General features: G+C 38.1%; 1 protein-coding gene across 1 annotated transcript in view; it reads left to right on the top strand.

Moving 5' to 3' along the window:
- The window catches only part of LOC108729446 (T-box protein H15), a 56,563-nt gene that overhangs the window by 26,166 nt on the left and 8,867 nt on the right, over positions 1-21,530 (top strand). Inside the window, 3 exon segments of the mRNA XM_018458573.1 lie at positions 1,294-1,549; positions 7,148-7,421; positions 11,076-11,240. Coding sequence (XP_018314075.1) covers positions 1,294-1,549; positions 7,148-7,421; positions 11,076-11,240 — 695 coding nt within the window.

Consider the following 21,530-nt stretch of genomic DNA (forward strand, 5'->3'; position numbering starts at 1 on the left):
TCCGAGTTAATTTGCGGTATTAATCAAGTGAGTCGTTTTAATCAACGTGATTTTCTCAGAACCTTATACCTCTCGTGCCGTATACTTTCAAGTGCTTTGACACGACTGCGATACGATCTTATTTCCGCGCTGCACAATAAAAATTGTCCGATGATATCTTGAGATTTATTTAATAGTGAAAACAAGAATTTAAACTGGATTAATTAAAGTAGATAAAACGTTTATGTATATCGCATCATTATTGATATTGTAGTTTTTGTTTAAACTCTTTAATATTATAACTTTATATTATGTATTCAATTCTCGCGACACGAAATCCAAACAGGGCATCGTTTCAATTCATTTCGATTTACCATTTTCAGCTTCAATTTTCGATTAAAATCTTAATCAAAGACACTCCCTTTCTTCATTATTCCGTTAATAAAGTTGTCGAATAAATGATAAATAATTGCGTGTCACGAAAGCGATTTTTCATTAACGTCCACACATGTATGTAAATGCGAGAATTTTCTTGCGAGAAAGGTCGAAAAAACTTCGCAGGTTCGGAGTAGCAAGTAGGATGCGGCGCGGCATAAAAGCGTTATACAGAGATAGGTATTAATCGGTGTCGAGACTCGTATATGCGTAATTTAGAATCGAGTTATCGCAATATGTCGGCTCGTTCGGACAAAATTAATAACGATTTGCGGTAATGGGCGGCCCTCTCGTAAATTACGAATCGACGGAGTCTCGTTTTTAATTTCGCTCGCCGCGCGAAGCGGCGAAAGTATCGCCGGTGCGCAAGAAAAACATCGTCGCGGAACGGGGAACGAACGGCGAAATATAACTGTAATTGAACGGCTCTTAAATATTCATCGAGCGCGGTTCATTCACGGTAACTCCCGTTCGCCGTTTGCTATTTTAGTGACTTCTGAACGGGTAAAAACGAGCGTCAATGACACGGCAGTGATAAATGCCGGTCCTTAAGCTCGACTGCCTTTGCTTGCAATGAGGTTTTACTACGCTTCAGCGATCCTCGATTTTTATATCGGATCGTGCCGGAAGCGGTTTCCCTCTCGCGGTCGTTTCCGGTTGTGTAGCCGTGTACAGCGGCGCGCTGATGGCGAATAAAAACCGCGGCTGCACGAGGTGGATAATAATTCATAGTAATGACGCGGCGACGAGTTTACGTTCTCGAGAGGATAATTCGGTATTATATAGCATTACAGAGCTTATAGATATACATTAAATTTTTTTTTATGTCGCGTACGATATTAATACTTATACCGAACATTGCGAAAACATGGATTGCAGAAAGGGAAGCCAGCGGTTCTGGGGTCGCTCGAGGTGCCCCGCCAGTCTCGGAGACGATCAATCCGGAGGACGAGCCGGAAACGGACGATACCGGAAGCACGAGTGGAAACGGTGTTTCGCCGGTGACGAATCCTCTGCTCCAAGAACGCTCGAATTGCGAGGAGCTGAGGCACGTGGTGTGCCACCTCGAAACCAAGGATCTCTGGGATAAATTCAACGAGCTCGGCACGGAGATGATCATCACAAAGACTGGCAGGTAAGGTCAAAGTACATCAAATTATCGATTTCCGCTGCCTGAAAGGATGATCGCTATCTGGATTGTAACGCTGATTTATTTGTCGGTATCGAAGATAACTGCCGCAGGCATTCTAGATAGATATCGATAAATTTTAATCACGCGATCGCAAGTGATTGTCGGATATATTCAAGTTCAACGACATCGTACAATTATTAATTATTATAATTGAGTCGTTTTTTTTATTATATATCATGATTTTAATTTTGAAGTCTATTTTATTTTTAGTGTTAGATGAATATATATTACATAATTCTTTATTGTGTAACATGATTCCGTAATATATACATATAAATCGCAATCTGCAGTTATCTCCGCCAGCGCCAAAGTTGATATAATAAACGATAAATCTAGAATTGCGTGTAACAATACATGGAAGCCTGAGATATGATTATTATTTTATTCATGTAATCATTGATGCTGAGATAGAAAGATTAGTCTCGTGCGTATTTCACAACGATTAATCGATGGATCGCAGTCAGAAACAATTCTAGACTCATTTCTCGAGGGGAACAGGGGAAAAAAAGAGGAAGAAGGGATAAATGCGATTCCCGAGGCAACCAGATGCTCCAGGGAAGAATTCCCTCGGGACGATGTACCGCTAATGCATCGCAGGCTGAATTTCTCTCCTGGACAACATCGGGGCGATTGACTCTTTCTCATTACTCGTGGCCGCTCACCCCTTCGGTTTTAGTCCCGAAACCGCCGTCGCCCCCGGGGCGATGTCGCTGCAAACTCAATCACGTCCTGCCACGGGTCACGTCGCGACACCCACGAAAATTCCCGAGGGGGAACCCGGCGATAGAAACAGGCTAGGGTTAGGGCGAGAGGTGTCGTTACCCTGAGCAAGCTGTCACTCGCCTGACACGTTACATCGAAACATAAGCAAACGTCCTAATCGCATTGAAATTGCGATCCTTTAATCGCGGGAATTAGGTAGGAGAAACGGGGGAAAAAACGATATTATTCTCGGAACAATCAGCAGTCTAAAAGTTTGTTGAAATCAATCCTTTATAATGCGTGATATAGAAATTATAACTTACAACTTTTAATAAAATATAAATAATAATAACTTTATTGATGTGCATTTGTAAACTATAGAAAGAGTAAGATAAAAGACGCAAAAGAATTAGAAGTTGCACAAACAATAGGCGGCGTATCAGCAATAATGCTGCTTTACAACTCAAATCTGATTGTGAGTAAAGAGTACACAGTTGGAAAATTTGTACTAAATTTAACACATATTACATGTCCTAAACGATTTAACTAAATCTTTATGTTAATTTAACATAATATGAATGTTAGGAAGTAACACAAATATTATGTAAAAAATTAATACGAGGACGGAGGAATATAACGCTGACACAATTTGTAAGCAAATTATGGAAGCATATTTCTTTCTAGTAAAATTTACATATTATAAATTAATTAATTTATGTATTAACTTAATGCATTTCAGTAAAATTAACATTTATATTAAATTAATATACATTTTATTCATTTATTATTGAATTTACGTTTTAAAATACATTATTTGTATTTGTTTTACTTATAAATTGTATTATCTTTGCACTAAAATATGTTAAATAACAATTTAACACAAAATACACAAACAACATAATATCATTAAATTAACATCGGACATGTTAAAAATTTAACACAAAAATTTTAACAGGAATCTATTTTAACACTTACAGATATTTTACTGTATAATAATAAAAATGAAATAATATGTAAATTTAAAGAACTCAGGGATTTTATCGCTGTTTTACAAAAGATAAAATTTTCAAAACTGAAAATTTTTTGTCACATAGCAAAATCTATTATCTTATCGATTTTTATTTATATAAAAAAAAATTGGTTTGAGAGAGAGGTAAGAGAAAGAGAAAATTGGCGAGAATATTAGTGAGATCGATGCAACTATCTATTTTGCGGTAAGCCGACGTTATTTAACAAGTGGCTGGAGATCGTGAATAAAAAAAGCTATAGACGTGGTATGGATCACGAACTCGGAAACGGCAGGAAAGAAAATAATAAAAACTTAAACATGAAACTTTTCAATTGGTTCGGGAATATAAAAACGCAGCGAGTGATCGGCTAGGTGAAATGTAAGCTTAACATACGTGTACACTTGCAACATTTCCGCTTGCTCGCCTCTTTGTAAGTAAACAAATTCAATTGCGAACAACAAGAAAGTAACATAATGCAATACATCGTACAAATAAAAGGATAAGAACGCCACACACAAATATACTCCAGTAATATAAAACTGTGAAAGAGTTAAGACTACCTGAGCGCAGGGGGCATAGACGGAAAGAGGAAGGGATCGGGAGGAGGGGAGGTAGAAGAATAAAAAGCGGAGAACGAGCTGGTGGCAAGCTGGCGGGTTAAATTGCTATATTGACCGTCAGTCAATTAGTCGAGCCGGTGTAGAAACCGGGCGAGCTTATGCCAGTTTATAAGGGTCCTTGGGACGAGCGGTGGCGACCAGAGGCGTGAGGATTCGAGTGGGATCACACTGTGAGGGGAGAAGTCCAGGGAGGACCTCTCAGGGGCTGCCTATTCGCGGAAGGCAGTCGAGAAGTTTTATGTTCGCGGTTTGTCTCGAGGCTTCGCGATATACCACCTTCTCAAACATATATCTTCGACTTAACGACGGAAATGCTAACATTGGACACGAAGTTAACTATCGACGTAGAATAGTCCTTTGTACTGATGTGACGTCCTACGGGGCGAATTGATCGTAGAATAAGAAATGTATTTTTGACATAATTACGATAGGCATTCTTAAGAAGAAGGATAAAAATAACACAGCGAATTATAGCATGTAAAATCCTGTTTATTGATTGATTATTAAATTGCGCTACAAGTTAAAATTTATTTCTATATCATCATAGACAATTTATATTTTATTTTATACAGTAAACTTATTAAAAGTTCTTGATAAAATTTTTGTGTTTAATTTTTAGCATATCTGGTTATTAATTTAATATAATATGATTGTTTTGAAATTTTTATGTTAAATTGATTTTTAACGTTTCTCAGTGTTAAATGACACAGTGTATAAGTACGTAAACAAATAACATGATGTAGTTTTAAAACGTAAATTCTAAAATGAATGAATAAAAGATGAATATATGTATTAATTTAATACATATATAATATATTATAAATGTTAATTCCACTTAGGAGATATACTTCCAAATTGTGTTAAAGTATTACATGTGTTGTATTAATTTTCACGTAATATTTGTATTAAATTCTAGCATATTCATCTTGTGTTAAATTAACACAAAAATTTATAATAGATGGACCGTTTGAGAACATAACACGTGTTAAATTTAATAAAAATTTTCCAACTGTGCAGTTTATAACCAAAATTCTTTTTTTTATGCATTTGCAATATTTTTTTTCGCGAATGAAACAAAATATTAGATCTTCATAAGAAGAATTAAAGTCGCCAGCCCTAGGCAACGATTTAACAAGATGGGGTGCGAGGATGGTCGCATAGAAAAACACTGACGAGATTCTCAAGGAAACTTTCCGGAAGAGAAAGGAGGCGGAAAAGATGGGAGGGACGACGCGGTCGACGCGCGCCTAATTGCCCGCCACGACTGGCAACATCCCTGCTCTTTATTCGTCGTAGGTTTCCCCCTTTTGCGGGGGATTCGTTCCTCCAGCCGGGTGCGCGCCTACTCGTGCGTCGGTAATTAGATCTGCGTCTTAGCGACATTGGTCGACGCTCCCTTCAGCCGTCAACTTACCGCCCCTTTATCGCCCCTTAGACTTTCCACTAGGCAATCCTGGAACTACCCCCGGCGACCTCTTCTCTTTCTTCCATTACGCTTCTCGCCGTCTTTAGAGATTTTCAGGGCGGAGTTCAATTTTCTTACTTACACTGTACACATGAATTTTTTAACTTTGCTTTATGCAATTTCTGTTGTAAAAATGCGAAATTATTGATCATGCAAAACAGTAAATATATTAATAGAATATCTAAAGGATTATCTATATTCTTTATTTTTACGAATTTTTGCATTCCCGATGCTCAGACTGAGTTTTCAGGCGCATCCTTAAAGTCACCATCTTCGCGGCGGGACGGGAATTTGGTGGATAATCCGATGGAAAAAAAGTTGCAGGCATCCTCAGAGTTTGTGCCCGCGGTCACGAGAAAAATGGTCGCGCGAAAGGGGGGAGGGGAGGATTGAAAATCAGGCACAAATGAGGAAGAAGGGGCAGGAGGGTGATGTGGCGAGAGGGTAAGGACCCACCTTCTCCCTCGTTCAATTCATTAACAAAAGACGGCTTGATAAATAAAAGCATTACTCACACTCGTGGCGCTGGCGGGATGAATGCATACCGAGTCGACAAGGACCGAGGAGAAGACGTAGATAAGATCGGCGGGTGTCCCCGCGTTTTAGTGGTCGAGCAGCGGGGGGCCCGACACGGTATTAATGTTTGGCCTCCGAGGCAAAACATTCACGCCAGGTCTCCTGCCCCCGCGGACCCCTTACCACTAATCCCCAGTCCGGGCCCATCTCCCTCTCGCCCCTGTCGTCCCCCTTTCTTCGCTTATTCTCTTCTTGCCCCTTCGATGATCATGAACGGGTCAACCCTAAAATTATCGCGAATCATCCTGGATCATTGTTTGATAAAATGCGACACTTTTCCTTTATCAAAAATATCGAAAGAGATTTCTAGTTCCGTCATTAGCAGAAGACGAAGAATTAATTAATCAAGTCTCAGTTAATTTTACCTAACAGTCATAAACGTTATTTTAGGAACTGTTTTATAACAGAATTGTCAGAAGACAGTTTATGGATTCTGTATCGAGTCGGGAATTAATTATTAACAATTTAAAGATTTGTGCACAATTGGAAAATTTCTGTTAAGTTTAACACACTTCATGTCCCAAATGGTCTATCAAAATTTTTATGTTAATTTAACAAGATGAATATGTTAGGAAGTAACACAAATATTATGTAAAAAATTAACACAAATAAGATAACATTGTCAATTTCTATGCAAATTGTAAAAGTGTATTTCTTTAGTAAAATTAACATTCATAGGTAATACATTAAATCAACACGTTAGAGTAAAATTGACATTTATAATATATCAAATACTTGTAATATTTTTAAGTTATAACATTTATAATATGTTAAAAATTAACATATTTTATTCATTTATCTTAAATTTTACGTTCGAAAATATTATTTTTATGTTATTTGTTCAATTATTTATCAATTGTGTCATTTTAAAAAGTTGAATATCAACTTAACATAAAAATATTCAAATAACACAATCACATTATGTTAAATTAACGCTCAAATAAAAATTTAATCCAAAAATTTAAACAAGGACCGATTTTAACACAAATACAAAATGTGTTTTTTTATTGTGTGGCTTCGATTTCTGTAACTGCAAAAATAAACTTGCTACTAATTCAAACGACAATTGCTAGTAGTTGGAAATTATTTAAAAATGAAATGTTTTAAATTTAATTCGAATTCTACAGACCTCTTCTTTGACCAAGGATATACATTTGTGTTTGCGCAGGCGGATGTTTCCAACGTGTCGTGTCTCATTCAACGGGTTGAAGGCGGACAGCCGATACGCAGTCTTGATGGATATTGTACCGGTCGACAATAAAAGGTATCGGTACGCATATCACAGGAGCTGCTGGTTGGTGGCCGGAAAGGCGGATCCGCCGGCGCCAGCCCGACTCTACGTCCATCCGGATTCACCTTTCACGGGCGAGCAGCTCCGAAAGCAGGTCGTCTCCTTTGAGAAAGTCAAGCTCACTAACAACGATATGGACAGGCATGGGCACGTGAGTATCTTTAGAAAAACTTTACCATCCCCCGTCCTGTCTCATTAAGCTCAATCGCTGAACTGCGAGTTTGCGCAGATTGGCACAATAATTGAATTGCTATGATAATTTCTGTCAATTTTCGAAAGATGTTGAATAAGTAAAGATCAGAGGAAGAACGACGGAAAACGTATTAGTTTCGTGTCGCTGATTAAATTAGATTTTCAAACTCAATGAAGCTGTGAATAAAAACTTAGCAGTTCAGCGCTGATCATTTTGTATGAATTATCTTTGTACTTCCGGCGTTTCTATATCAGCTCGCTATAAAAAGCAAGACGAGGTGCAGATTCCAATTCACGTTGCGACGGATGTGTTAAGTTTCTTATTGAATTAATTAATTAATAAGCCTCGTTCAACCGTCTATTTCTCGCACAGAGGCATCCGGTTAATTTCTCGTGACACTTGTCAGACCACCACGAAAATCGACCTTTATTATTAAGTTCTCACAACTGCAAGATGAATAACTCGATTGCGCGTTTACGTAGTAACGCGCATTGATCTTCCGAAAGTGCCGTGCCACCGTTCTGAATGATCTGCGAACCGGTGACAAGTAAAATGAAATAAGATCAAAAGTTGCTCCTTTCTTACCTCCAGGTTTAAATGTTAGAAAGTGTTTATTATAGAAATGATAGAAACAGATTGATTATATTTTTATGTGAAAAAAGAAAAGCGATTATAATTATTTTATAATATTTTATTTAGTAATATTTATATAATCTTCCTAATATTTTTTTCTAAATTATTTTTAAAAAATGCCGATTTAAATACATAACTATATTCAATTTGTGTGAAACGATATTTAATATATTGATATTTGTAATTATGAAAATGTAGTAAATTATTATGATTATGATTAAAGCTCATAATTATCGTGAAAAGAAATTTTTTCTTTTAAGATCAATTTTTTTGTGTAATTAAAAAATTCTCTAAATCTCCGTAGCTGAAGGAACAAGATTCTACAAAAAAGAATTTAATTAAAAAAAATAGTATCTTTTTGCACATCTCGTTTAGCTAACTTTAATTGCCGCGCAATGTGAGAACTCTATTGAACTGTCGACGTTTTCTGACGGATAAAGAATTTTCCACGTTTTTTCTCGCGATGGGGACGGGCAGACGTAGCTGTCTCGAGACAACTCGCGCATTAAACTTTTACACGTTACTCGGCGCAGCTGTGGCTAAAAGTACGACATTGTCGGCGTCGAAGACAGCGAGTGCACGCCTACCGCGTCCTCCGGTTGTTGCATTAATAAGTCGACCGGCATCGATTGTTAGGTTCAACAAAGTTCAGCAAAGTGGAACGCAACACGGCGGCATTTCGCCTCGTCGCTTAAAGCTTTTACACCACGTTTATCTTACCTTTCACATTTTGCACCGTTTCGAAATACATTTTTCTCCGGACAATTTTCTTTTTCTATAACTACACACATAGTGTGACACGACTGGTTTTACATAAAGGAATTTGCAGCTGTAAAGTTCAACAGTGATGACATTGCCAAGCGCTTATGAGAATTTTGAAAGGCGTGAAGTTACACGAAAATGAAGTGATGACATACGGGTGATTTTTCAACGTTATATATGATGAAGATTACATTCGCATTTAGAAGGAATATCATTGTGTCTATAAAGAGAGAGAGAGAGAGGGAGGGGAGGAAGGAAGGGAGGGAGAGGGGGGAGAGAGAGAGAGAATTAATTGAGTTAATTCCTCACGTTGCTTTAAAATCAAAAAGTCATCAAGGATGTCATCACCGTAAATTCAAGCAACCTCGCGACCCACCGCACGTCTCGTTTACAAAAAGGATAAAAATGACGCCGATAAAACGAATTTCATCATAGCGCGATTTAGTCGCTCCACGGGATAATTTGACAGTCCGTTGTCTCGTTTGTCATAAGACACGGGAATCTCAGCCGCGTCTTCGCCCACCTCGCTCTTCTTTCAATTCCCTCCCGCCTCCTCCCTTTTCCTCCGTCTCATTGTCAGCCCGAGCTCCTCTTTCTCGCCGGCGCATCGGGGCCCTTAATTCATCGGATGACTGACGTAAATAGGAACTCTGATCGGGGCAGCGCTTCTTCACGGTACTCATTTTGTATTCAGGGTATTACACGCTGCCAGACGCGAGCAAAGTGATTCTTTTGAACGGTAACGGGGAGCGCGCCCGGCCGAGATGCTCCTAATTCATACGCTTTTTCTTCCCGCACGGCCGATCCTCGCCGTTGTTGTTAATGCTATCGCATGCCCTCGGCTTCGTCGCCGATTCAAAACCCGGAACGACCAAAGTCAACGCAACGTGAAACTCGATGTAATCTCGCGTCTTCGTCACCGGGAAAAGATGAGCTGTCAGCGATTTGAGAATATCTAATGGTACCCTTTGAAATAAGGGTTGCATGAAAATGCGAAGCATAAAGAAACGCGTGAAACTTGTTCGACGATATTCACATCGTCCGAGTCGAATCGTTCGGTTAATTTGGTTAGAGTCGAGTAGTTACGGCTTTAATTGGACGAAATCGGACACCTGCGATTTTTGCGTCGAGAGATCTCCCGATTACACAATGTTATTTTCATTCGTCTCTTTGAATTATAACACGACTTGAGAAGGAACAGTCGTCTAAATTTTACGTCGCGAAAACGATAATTTATAAATAATATAGTAAAAAACATAGCGTGTCGAAAATTGAAGATCATAAATGGTTGACATATTTATGGCATTATGCATTTAACATACAAGATCAGATATACACTGTCAAATTATATCCAATTTGAATTATTTTTCATCATTTCTGTAGGCGCCATTACTCCTACTGAATGTTGTTAATTTAACTAAAACAGTTCAACTAAAATAAACTAAAATAAACAACTACAAAAATGAATTGATTTATAGATGTAGTTGTTTTTTTAACTACATCTTCGTATTAAAATAATACACTTTGATGCACTTGAAAATTAAATAACAAAACGTTATTTAACTTAATGAATTTGTTTAAATTTGATTTTTATTTAACAAGACAAAAGCGTTTTAAATTATACAAATAATTATTAAAGTTCCATCCGAGGAAATATTTATTTGGAAAATCAAGCGTTTATTTACAAATGTTTTATTTGGTTGATTTTAATCCATGGATTACCATTACTCCTTTGATACCTAACAATGCAGGAAGAATTAACTGAGTCAATTCCTTACATTGCTTTAAATAATATTTTGTCATTTTTAATTTCCATATGTGTAAAAATATAAATCAATTCATTTTTGTAATAGAATTGCTTAATATTTCAAAGTAAACAATTTCATATTAATGTATGCATTTAATAAATAATAAATTTTAGTTAAATTTAATATATTTCTCGAGTTAAATTGTTTAATTCCTTTGTTTTAATTAAATTAACAATATATTGAGTAGGAGCAGTTGCAACCCATAGAAATGATTAAAAATAACTCAAATTGAATATAATTTGACATTATAACTTTAACAATGTATTTCTCTATATAGACATGATATTTTTTTTAAATGCAAATGTAATCTCCATACATTGTAAAATCATTCGTACATCAACATTTTCTTGTGTGACTTTACGCCATTCGTTGTATGTCGAGTCTACAGTCAGTTTGTATTAATTTGCAGCTGGTGCTGAACTCCATGCATAAGTACCAGCCGAGGATCCACCTGGTGAAGCGGCCAGACTCGGGCTCGACGAAGCCGATCGTGGACCTCGAGAAGGAGCCGCACAAGACCTTCGTATTCCCGGAGGCCATATTCACCGCTGTCACCGCCTATCAGAATCAGCTCGTAAGTTTCACTTTGTTTCTCGCTACCGTTGCGCACTCCTGCCTTTCTTTTTGCCCGTTCGCTCTCTTTCTCGCGCCCCGCACGCTTCGTCTTTCCTTAACACGACTGGCCCGTAACGTCCGTCCGATCGTCCGGTCGCCTCCGGTCCTCCGCGTCTCACCACGTCTCGACCGCACAGGACTGGTTCCTCCATTTCGCTTGCCGCGGCTCTCTTTCATCCTCGATAATCGTTTCTGTCGAGAACGAGCGACCGTGCGAAGACACTGGCGTAACACCTCGCGGATACGTCGACGTTAACGAGTGCCGCAAATATGCTACTCTAGCGTATCGAGAATGCCGTGGATACGCTACTTACTTATTGAGAGAATTATTCGTTTCTTATTTTGTATATTGAAAATATTATACGGATTTTATAGTTTTTATTGTTTTTTTATAATCTACACTGAAAAAAAATGTTGTATCGACAGCATTATTTTAATTGAAAATTTGGTTAATTCAATAACACTATTAATGATACAAATACGTCATGTTCTTGTTTTAATAAAATTTTATTTGTCTTATTAATACCGTTGTTAAGATTATTTTCAATTAAAATAATACTGTTGATATAATATCATTTTTTTTAGTGTATATATTACGTACTTAATTTTTTTTTCTCATTGTCATTTAACCCCCTTTGATAATGATTTTCTATTTTAAAACTTATATGAAGATGTATTTTCCATTAATTTATGACGTATTGAATTTGAATCAATATAATTTTATTTTTTATGTATTTAGTAACATATATAAATAATATAGTATAAAAATTGAATATATACTTAAAAGTTGTTTTTGCTGATAATTTGATTAATCAATAATTTTTTGTCAAATTGAAAAAAACAGTTTCTCCAATTTTTTTTATAAAAAATAAAATTGTTTGAGTTGTCACTTTTAAAGTAAGGGAGCAATATTCTTCGAGATTTATTAAGTAGTAGGTGACATACAGAACGAGTTAGCAGATGTACCTATACTAGGAACGCGATACTCCTCAAATAGGTTCGTCATTGTTAGGGCGCATGCAACTACCAAAAGGCACACTTGCAACAGTCGAAACGATCGTAAAGAAAATGCCGCGTGTGCCAGTGATAGTCTCGACCTCTCGGCGAGCCGTCTTCCGTGTCCAAGTTCAGATTTCGTGTTCAGCGCACGAGAACGACGGAGCATTATCGTATTTCACGATAGTCATTTAAAGCCGACCGCGGCGTCATGTGTGGTCCAGGTCAGCGTCGTTCGCATTCCATGAGCGTCGCGGCGCGTCTCGTTCCGCCACCGCCATCGCCGCCGCGCCGTCGAGCAGGCTGAGTTTCGTCGTCCCCTCTCAGAGCAACGGCGGCTGGAATTTCGGACCTCGACGTAGGTAAGATCTATGATCCTCAGAGGCGACAACGGACAACTATCTGGCATCGTTTCCGATGCTTATCCCAGTCCCGTTTAATCGATCTCTCTTCTTATTGCCGCAAGAAGCAGCACGGCGGTCGTGGATCCCCTTGAGGGATGACATGCTTTTTTTTCAGAGGGAGAACGCACAGCTTGAGTTCGATTCGAGCGAAATTCTTCGCTTTAATTCCTGGAAAGCAATTTGTAACAAATAATTGCGGAGAATAATCCTATGGTGCGATCTGATACTTGTTTCTGTTTCAAGAACAAAAATGTTAAAAAAAATATGCTGTAAAAAGATTGCATTTTTATTTTACGTAAATAATTTCTTTTGTGTTTTATTTAAATTAATTATTTTGTGTGTGTAACATTTATTTGGAAATTTCAAATATTATATACTTTTATATTTTCCTATTAAGAGGATCCTAAAGCGAAGTTCGAACTCCGACAAAATCACTAGATGTTGCTGTTTTTCCAGCGCATCGACATGTCGGTATATACTACCACACCAATATCTCACGCAACCTATGATACATTCGTGTCAATTTTTATATAACAAATTCGTCTCGATAAAAAGTGTCTAAGTCTAATTCTAAAAACTCGACGTTATTTTAAATTTCAATTTTATTTATATCAAGCAATTGTTGTCACGATTTGACAGCTTGAGGCGCCATGTTACACTCAGAAATGGTAAAAAATATATCAATTTCGAAATTTTTGGTCGTCTCTCGGCATAAACTCCATCTTACAAACACGTATTAATGCGTATACTTTAATCCCGGAAAAGGATTTTCGAATCTGTGAAAGAGAAAAAAGTATTTGTTATACAAAAATTATATGATTAGTCGGTAATATAGGCGGCTTTAGGATCTCCTTAAGAAAATATTAAAAATATCTTGGCTTTTGAGATAGATAATTTTAACATACACAAAATGTATGTGACAGTAATCTTTAATTAGAATTATAGGAAACAGCGACGATCCGCCAAATCTAGCGTGACTTGATATAATTAAGTGTCTCGTGTAAGTATCGGGTATCCTTCGATCATTATCCGTGTTGTCCGACCATTGCGAAACGCTTCGCCTAGACTGTCGTTTTCGACGAAGCTTTTGACGAAGACAGCACGCTTCGTCTGCCGATGCAGACGAAAATCGACGGCGTCGGTGACTCTAACGGGTGGTCCCAGGAACCCTCGACGGCTACGACGACGACGACGAGGGCAACGCGGCTGTTGATGATGATGATGAGGTGCGAAGAGACGCCCCGGCAATTACCTCGGGCCAGTTTCTCTTCCACGGCGTCCTCTCTTTTGTGCCTCTCGCTTTCTGCGTCCTCTCGTCTCATCATTATCGTTCTTTGCGGTTTCCTCGTCGCCTCCGAGCTTCTTCCATTCGCCCGTGTGTCGCCGTTTCTTTTCTCTCTTTACTTCGTATCTTCCTGAAGAGTTGAATGTCGTCGACCGATCGTCATCTCGATCGTCGAGGTTTCTTCAAGATGATAGCCAGCACGTTCTTTCATGCCAATTCGTGCTGAGCGGAAGTCACGGCCTGCGGAGAGAAGTTTCATGTAACTTGTTATAACTGTTGGCAGATTTGCCGGAGGATTTCACATTTATATAAAGGTTTTCTTTCGTGTTAGCTTTCTCTAATTCCTTGTGTTTCAATCGGTGTTCTCTCTCTCTTTCTCTCTCTCTCTCTCTCTGATTTTTCACTAATTACTAATAAGCACTAATCAGTATTTGTTCCGAAATTTCTTTAACTGATCATATTCATAGATCCATTATATTTTAATAGACTTTAGTTTAAATTAAAGTATTTTTGCTTAAAATTAATGTAATTGAATGTAGAATTATGTAACTGAAAGTTAAATGAAAAATATTTATTATAAGCAATGTTTCACAACATGGTAGTTGAAGAAAATGAGTCTATTGGGCCAAAGAATATGAATACGACAAATTAGCGAGAAGTCCTTGAATTTTCCTGACACATCAGGATGAGCGTTCGCGAACATGGCGGCGCGTGCGAAAGTGCTGTCTCCATGGCTTTTCAACGAGTTCGAAAATAGACGGGGTAGAATGTAAAAGCGGGGTAGAGGGAGAGCAAAGGAAGCAGCGGGCGATCATCGCGAACGTCGACGGTGGGCGCCGTGGTCAAACAAGAGCAAGAAGACGGAAAAGGACAGAGGTGTATTGTGGAATGCGCGTTAGTGACGTAGAAATGCAGTCGAGCGCGACGGTGGATGTTGCATGGTAGATGGATAGGTAGATATGACTTGTTTAGAATGTGAGACAAGCCCCCCGAGATTCGGTGAAAAAGGAGGCTACAGTTGTTGACAAGATCGGAATCGGCGATATATTAAAAAGACCGCACCGGAGAGATAGTTGATGAGCTTACAGGGATATACGAGCAGGGACATACTGAAATAGTTGCGGGCAATAAGATAAGACAAGAATATTAATAACATTAATAGAATGCAGGTGGAAAGAATGAATGGTGCCAGCAATTCCAACGCCAACAAAATGGCCAATTTTTTTTCCCCATTTCATTTACATTTGATTATCTCTCTGCAGTTGACGTCAAAATCTATAACACAGTTTCTGACACTGCATTTGTAAAACCTACTTAATATATGTTGATTGAAAGGCACAATTAATTTTGGTTACCATAACCAGAAATTCTGTTTGGCCTCACAATACCATTCTGGTTGGGTCTTTTTGTTGGTTTAACCAGAACATTTTTCTCAGTGTATACAAAAAGGTTGAGGAGTTCTCTGCAAAATTCAAGTTGCCATGATCAACGTCGACAAGTCGCGGTTGGTTACCGATGGCAAACGACCTTAACACTTTGATACGGACTCCCCATCGGCGCTGGTACACATCCATATGTACAACCTACTGATTTTTGGTACTAAATTCTCCCGTTCGGTATATACCGGCTCGAAAGCCATTCGTCGCGGTTAGCACGTTCCTCGTCACTCGTCGTCGTCATCGTCACAGTCATCGTCGGGGGTGCGCTCGTTTAGCGGGGACTGCCTTTTTTTCTCCCCGCAATACCGTGTATCGTTGCGAACGGCACTTTTTTGCCTTTTACTTCTCCGGCAGACCTTCGCGCTTCCCTTCTCGAGCCTCGTAACGACCTACGCGACCGACTCGATTCGTCTTTCTCGCTCGCACCACGTCATAATTCATATCCTAACTGCCACCTCTCTTCCTTCCCTCCTGCCGCCCGCTCGTCGGGGAGTTCCTCCATCCGTTCTGCCGGCTCCTTATCGCCCCCTGATGTCGCCTCCTCTCTCATAGTAGTCGTGCTCTTCGTCGTTTGCCCTCCCTCTCCTCTCTTCATCATCCTTCCCGTCGTTGTGGACATCCATTATGCGAGCTAACGCTTCCACGGTCGGACTCCATCGAAGACTTTGTCTCTCTTTGCTTCTATGATTTTTCTGGAACGCAAATGAGTTATGAAATCTCATTAATGATAATAATTTTTTAAATAAATTTAATTTTAATATATCTTTAATTGTGCAAATACTATACTATACAAGTTTAAATTAGAAATTGAAAGAAGAACTTGTAAAGAAGAATGCTACTAGTTTAAATTTCTCAATTTAGTTTACTTACATTTCGAGAAAAAATAACTGCAATTATTATAATTTAATTATAATTTACAGACATTTTTGGTATCAATATCTTTTTGGTAGATATCATAAATATAATTATTGTATAATTATTATACTAACAATATAGTAATAATAACTATAAAAATAGCTTCTACGCTGTGTTGAATTCATAATGTCAAATTAAATTTGATTTAAGTTATTTTTAATCATTTCTATAGGTCGTCACTGCTCCTACTCAATACGGAGTTAAACAGTTTAACTGAAGAAGATGTATTAAATTTGACTCTCTCAAATTTGATTTATTATTTACTAAGTACATACGTCAATATGGACGTTGTTTACTTTAAAATTAACTACAAAAATAGATTAATTTATATTTTGATTCATATGGAAGTTAAAAATAACAAAATGTTATTTCTTTTAACTTAAGGGATTAGATTACTCTTTTAATATCTAATAGTGTAACTATAATTATCTTATCATGCAATTATAGTTGCAAATACCAAATATAATACTTTTCTCTCGGTGTAGAAATATCTATAATTGCATTTATATTTTCTCATATTACTGCATATTACCATTCTCGAAAAAAGTTATTCATTTTTTAAATATATTAATTAGAATTACGCTCACTGTGAATCTCACTGAGAATTTTCGATCTTTCGAACTAATTTTTCAGTACGAATCCGTCGTCATAGCCATTTTTCTGATTACCATTCATTATTTACAACAACGCTACCTTCATAGTACGAATTTTAATGCTTTTTGTTGCTTTATATTTATTTATCGACGGCATAGTCGACGTTTTCGTCGACTATGCCGTCTATTATTCGCAGTCCGCGCACTTTGTACTTGCTTGCATTACTCTTACCGTCCCGAGGAAGTGCTAGCTTCTCACTTTTAGAAATTTATTTGTCAACAAAGTAGCACTCCGCTTTGTAGTATTTCTAGTTGTCGTGTTGGAAGTCCAATTCGTCGCACAGCGAGCTCGACATTTCTCGACTACATGCGATATGACGATTTATTTTCATCTATTTTGTTTTTTATTGTTATCTTTATTAAGCTTAAATTTCTCTGACTGTTCGCAAGTCACATATTGTATTTATTTGATGAAGAGAAATGCCTATGTGAAGTTGATGCTCATGTCTAAAGTTGTGCTAAAGAAAGTGGGTAATACAGTGTTGGGTCGATCACCCTGTACTTAACATGAAACTAATTAACATAATCATATGGAATTATGTTAGAAAATCAGAGAGTACTTAATAAATGTTGTTTCTTTTCTTCTTCTTTCAACTGTGTTTCTCGTTTCACGGCAGAATTAAGAAGAAACGCACGCATGACGGCCGCATGCGTTTCAGTTCCGAGTACCTAATTGCGCAAAGCGAAAACGGAGATGTAAGGGCATAAAGAAGAACTCCTGATAATTACGCGATTACGGATAATTATTCTGTATGTCGCAGGACGCCGTGTCCTGCGGATGCGCAAAATTGTGCTTGCAGGCACAATGCACGTCTTACTCGATATACCCGGTGACGTAATTGCGACACACACGTTTAACGACGTGTTTGCGCACGCTCGTGTCCTCGTCGCAGGATGTGCGAGTGTTTCCCGCATGCAAAATTGCAGTAAATTAGGTGCGTAAGTGCGCATTAATAGTAAATGAGCGAGGTTTGCTTTGCAATCGGCGCTATGCGGAAGTTACAGTCAAGGTTGTGGAACATCATCAGGCATCATCAAAATGAGTCTGCGTCGTTTTGTTTTCCTCCCACATTTACGACCACAGGAATCCTCGTTAATGCAAATTTCAAAAAATGTACAAACATCAGACTTGTTATTAAAAAGATATTCCAGTGAATATCGTTACACATAAACGTGGCCGTAAATTGTTTTAAGTTAATTGAAGAATAATTATAACGATATTTGCCACGCTGAATTTGTCGGAATAAAATATCGTAAACATTTTGATTGAATCCATAAAAGCTCGATGTAACGACATGCCAGAAATAATCGCTCGACAGTGCTATAAACCCGTCGCTAGTCTATGTAGGGCAATGTCCAAAAATATAGGCGACTATGCCCCTTAACAATCGCCATATGTGTCGGGTAATAATTTAGACACTTGCCACCGCGTTCGAGCATTACCAAATGAGCCGAGCCGGTCGGCCAAAGAGAGAAAACGAAACACGAGAGAGGAGAATAAAAACAGGAACAAGTAGGAGATAGAAAGAAAGCAGAAGGAAGAAAGAAAGACGAGAAGTGACAGAGAATAGCAAGGAAATTTCTGCAATTTTAGAAAGGAAAGCTTTCAGATCTATAATATATATTGTATACCTTTGATATTTTCTAAAAATTTTTAAGATTTATAAAAAGAAAAGATTCTTTTTCAATTCTCGGATTTTTAGCATAATTAGGTCTTCGGATTATTACAAGTTAAACGTTGAATTTGTATTCCTCGAATTCGAAAACACCTAGACAATCTCTAATCCTTTGGCTGTTGAATAATCTTCGATAGTCGCAGTTATAAATTTCTTAAATTCTTGTCTCTGTTTGCATCCTCTCTGTTTCCCCTCGAGGTCGAGGAAGCGAAGATCGACGTTTAAGAAAGGAAGGAGGAAGCAGAAGAGGCAGAAGAGAGGCCGATGGTTTTAGTGGCTGCAGGCGTCGGCGTCGGCGTCGGCGCGGGCGCGAACGAAAGAAAACATAAATAATCGCGTTCAAATGAGACAGGGAGGTGAAGGAAGAAGAAGAAGAAGAAGAGGAAGGGCTGGGCCCCCTCTCGGAGCCACACACGGCGGTACGTCGGTTGTGTGTCTCGACCTCGTCGAACGTGATGCCCACCTTCCTATGCGCAATACCACTCCGCCTTCTCTCGTCGCGCTCTCGGCAAAGCTGAAGAGGAAGCTGATACGGGTAGCACGAGGATCACTCCCGTGATCGCCGGCATCGGTCCACAAACGCCTTTGCCCTTGTAGACGACTTATCTCGCGGTCCAGTGTCTCGTCCGACGGAGACAACCTCGCGATTCAATGTCTCTCAAAGCTACGGACGGGTTATATTAGAGCGCGAAATAAATCGCGTGTGAGGATTAATTAATTCGCGTTCCAGACAAGACAACACGCGCGTTGCGTGAGCGAGGAGATTAAAACGCGCGCTTTCGCTCGTCGACGTCGACGCGACGTTAATGATCGTGTTAATATCACACTTTTTTCAAGGCACTTCGACACCGGCGGCAGCAGGCGGCGGCTGCGTGTTACCGGCCGCCGGGAATTAACGCTCAAGTGGCCGTGTGAATTTTCATGAGTTCGCTATTATACACGATATCTAGCATATACCAAAAACATCAGCTCCTGTCAGAGATAGAACGTTTCTTCCTTGGTATATGTAGAACACTTGAAATCTTGCGATTGTAATTTTAATGAGACGAATTGCGACCAGTATCTATAGATATTAATGTTCTTTTCCTTGAATATTAAGTATGAATGGATTCATAATTGAACATGAAAATCTTTTCGCCTAATGACTTCGCGGAATTATATTTAATCAAAATTACTCAAACGCATATACGTTATTTTTCTAAATTCGAAGTGTTTAATATATGTAATTATCCAGATGTTTGTAAGAACAGAAAGCATTCAATATAAAAATCAAACAAATTTAAGAATCTCGAAATATGTTGTCATAAATTAATCATAATCTATAATTCTTTCTTATTTCAAAAGTGACAACTCAAAAAATTAAGTTTTCCAAAAAAAGAGAAAAATTATTTTTCAATTTGCCAGAAAATTATTGACTATTCAAATATCGGCAAGAAGAATATATTTTTAATGTGATCACACATTTTTGTAATTGTTGCTTCATAACATTGAACATCCTTTTTGAGTTGTGATGATTTTTTCGATTTTTTATGAAGTTATAAGTTAGTTCACTTTTGATGATTAATAGGATAGTGTTTACTTAACTCATTTATGATACAATAACTCGAAAACCGTGTTTTTTAAAAATTATGTTACCCCTTTGAAGTAAGGGAGTGATATTATTATTATTATTAATATTATTATTATTATATATATAGTATATAATAGATATTATATGAGAAGCAAAAAGATATAAAAATACTTTATAAATGTATAATTTGTCCAAACTCGGATTGCATGTGAACGGACTTCGGGACCACCCTGTTGACGAAGGCGTCGCGTTTGGATTAAAACGTCGCCCGCGGTGTTGCGTCCGTAGCGACGTATTTATAAATCAGCCGGCGTATGATAATTTAATTTTATCGCTAGTCGTCACCATAACGGCAGAGCGGCGTTTCGACGGCAAAGGGCGAAAAAAGGCGGTGAGATGGGCGAGCGAGCGTAGCGGCGCAAGCACACAAGCGGGACTAAATAGCGCGCCGAGGCAAGAGAGCGCGGGGTCCCCTCTTCCTCAATGAGCGTGTCTCTATTAAATCTATTATTAGACACCCGGGCCACGGGTGCGAAAGCATCCCTTTCAATTACCTACGGTTTCATTTCGCGCGGTCTCCACCGAGCGTGTACGTCTCGAGGATCCGCATGAAAGTGTGCACTTCGGGTAACCTCCCCGAAGGAGTTTCGAGGGTCGCGAGAACCGAGAATATTATCCGGGGATCTAATGCGATTCAGATTGGAGGATCTGAGGATTTCAGGATACAAGGATTAGAGGAAGTCGAGAAGTTAAGGGTCTAAAATCTGAGGATGTAAATATTACAGGGCTTGAAAACTCGAAGATTTAGGCACTTCGAAATCCGCAGAGTCGGAGATCTACGTAGGGTCTAGATTTCGAAAGTTTAATCGAGGACTCAACATTTGATAATCCAAAAGCATAACAATCCCCTTAGTATGGTATTAGAAGATTCGAAAAACTACATTAGATAGCATCCAGTATATAAAATATCAAATATTCAGAGAATTCCGAAATAGATTCTCATAGATTATAACTTATACATATTATTTCATATATTTTACGAATGCGAGAATTTATAAAGTATACTTTAAAAATATAAAGGGTAGATGTGATAATCGCTCCCTTACTTCAAAATTAACACAACGCAAAAAATTACGTTTTCCAGAAAGTTATTTTTCAATATTGACTAATCAAATAATTTAAACACAAAAAGAATATATTTTTAACGCGATCAAATGTCATTTTCACAACCCTTAAAAAAACATTCTTTTTGAATTGTGTAGATTTTTTAAACCATCCTTTTTTAATTGTGAAGTTTTAATGATTTTTTTA

Source organism: Mycetomoellerius zeteki, unplaced genomic scaffold, assembly GCF_001594055.1.
Source record: "Mycetomoellerius zeteki isolate Tzet28-1 unplaced genomic scaffold, Tzet1.0 scaffold73, whole genome shotgun sequence".
Taxonomy (NCBI): Eukaryota; Metazoa; Arthropoda; class Insecta; order Hymenoptera; family Formicidae; genus Mycetomoellerius; species Mycetomoellerius zeteki.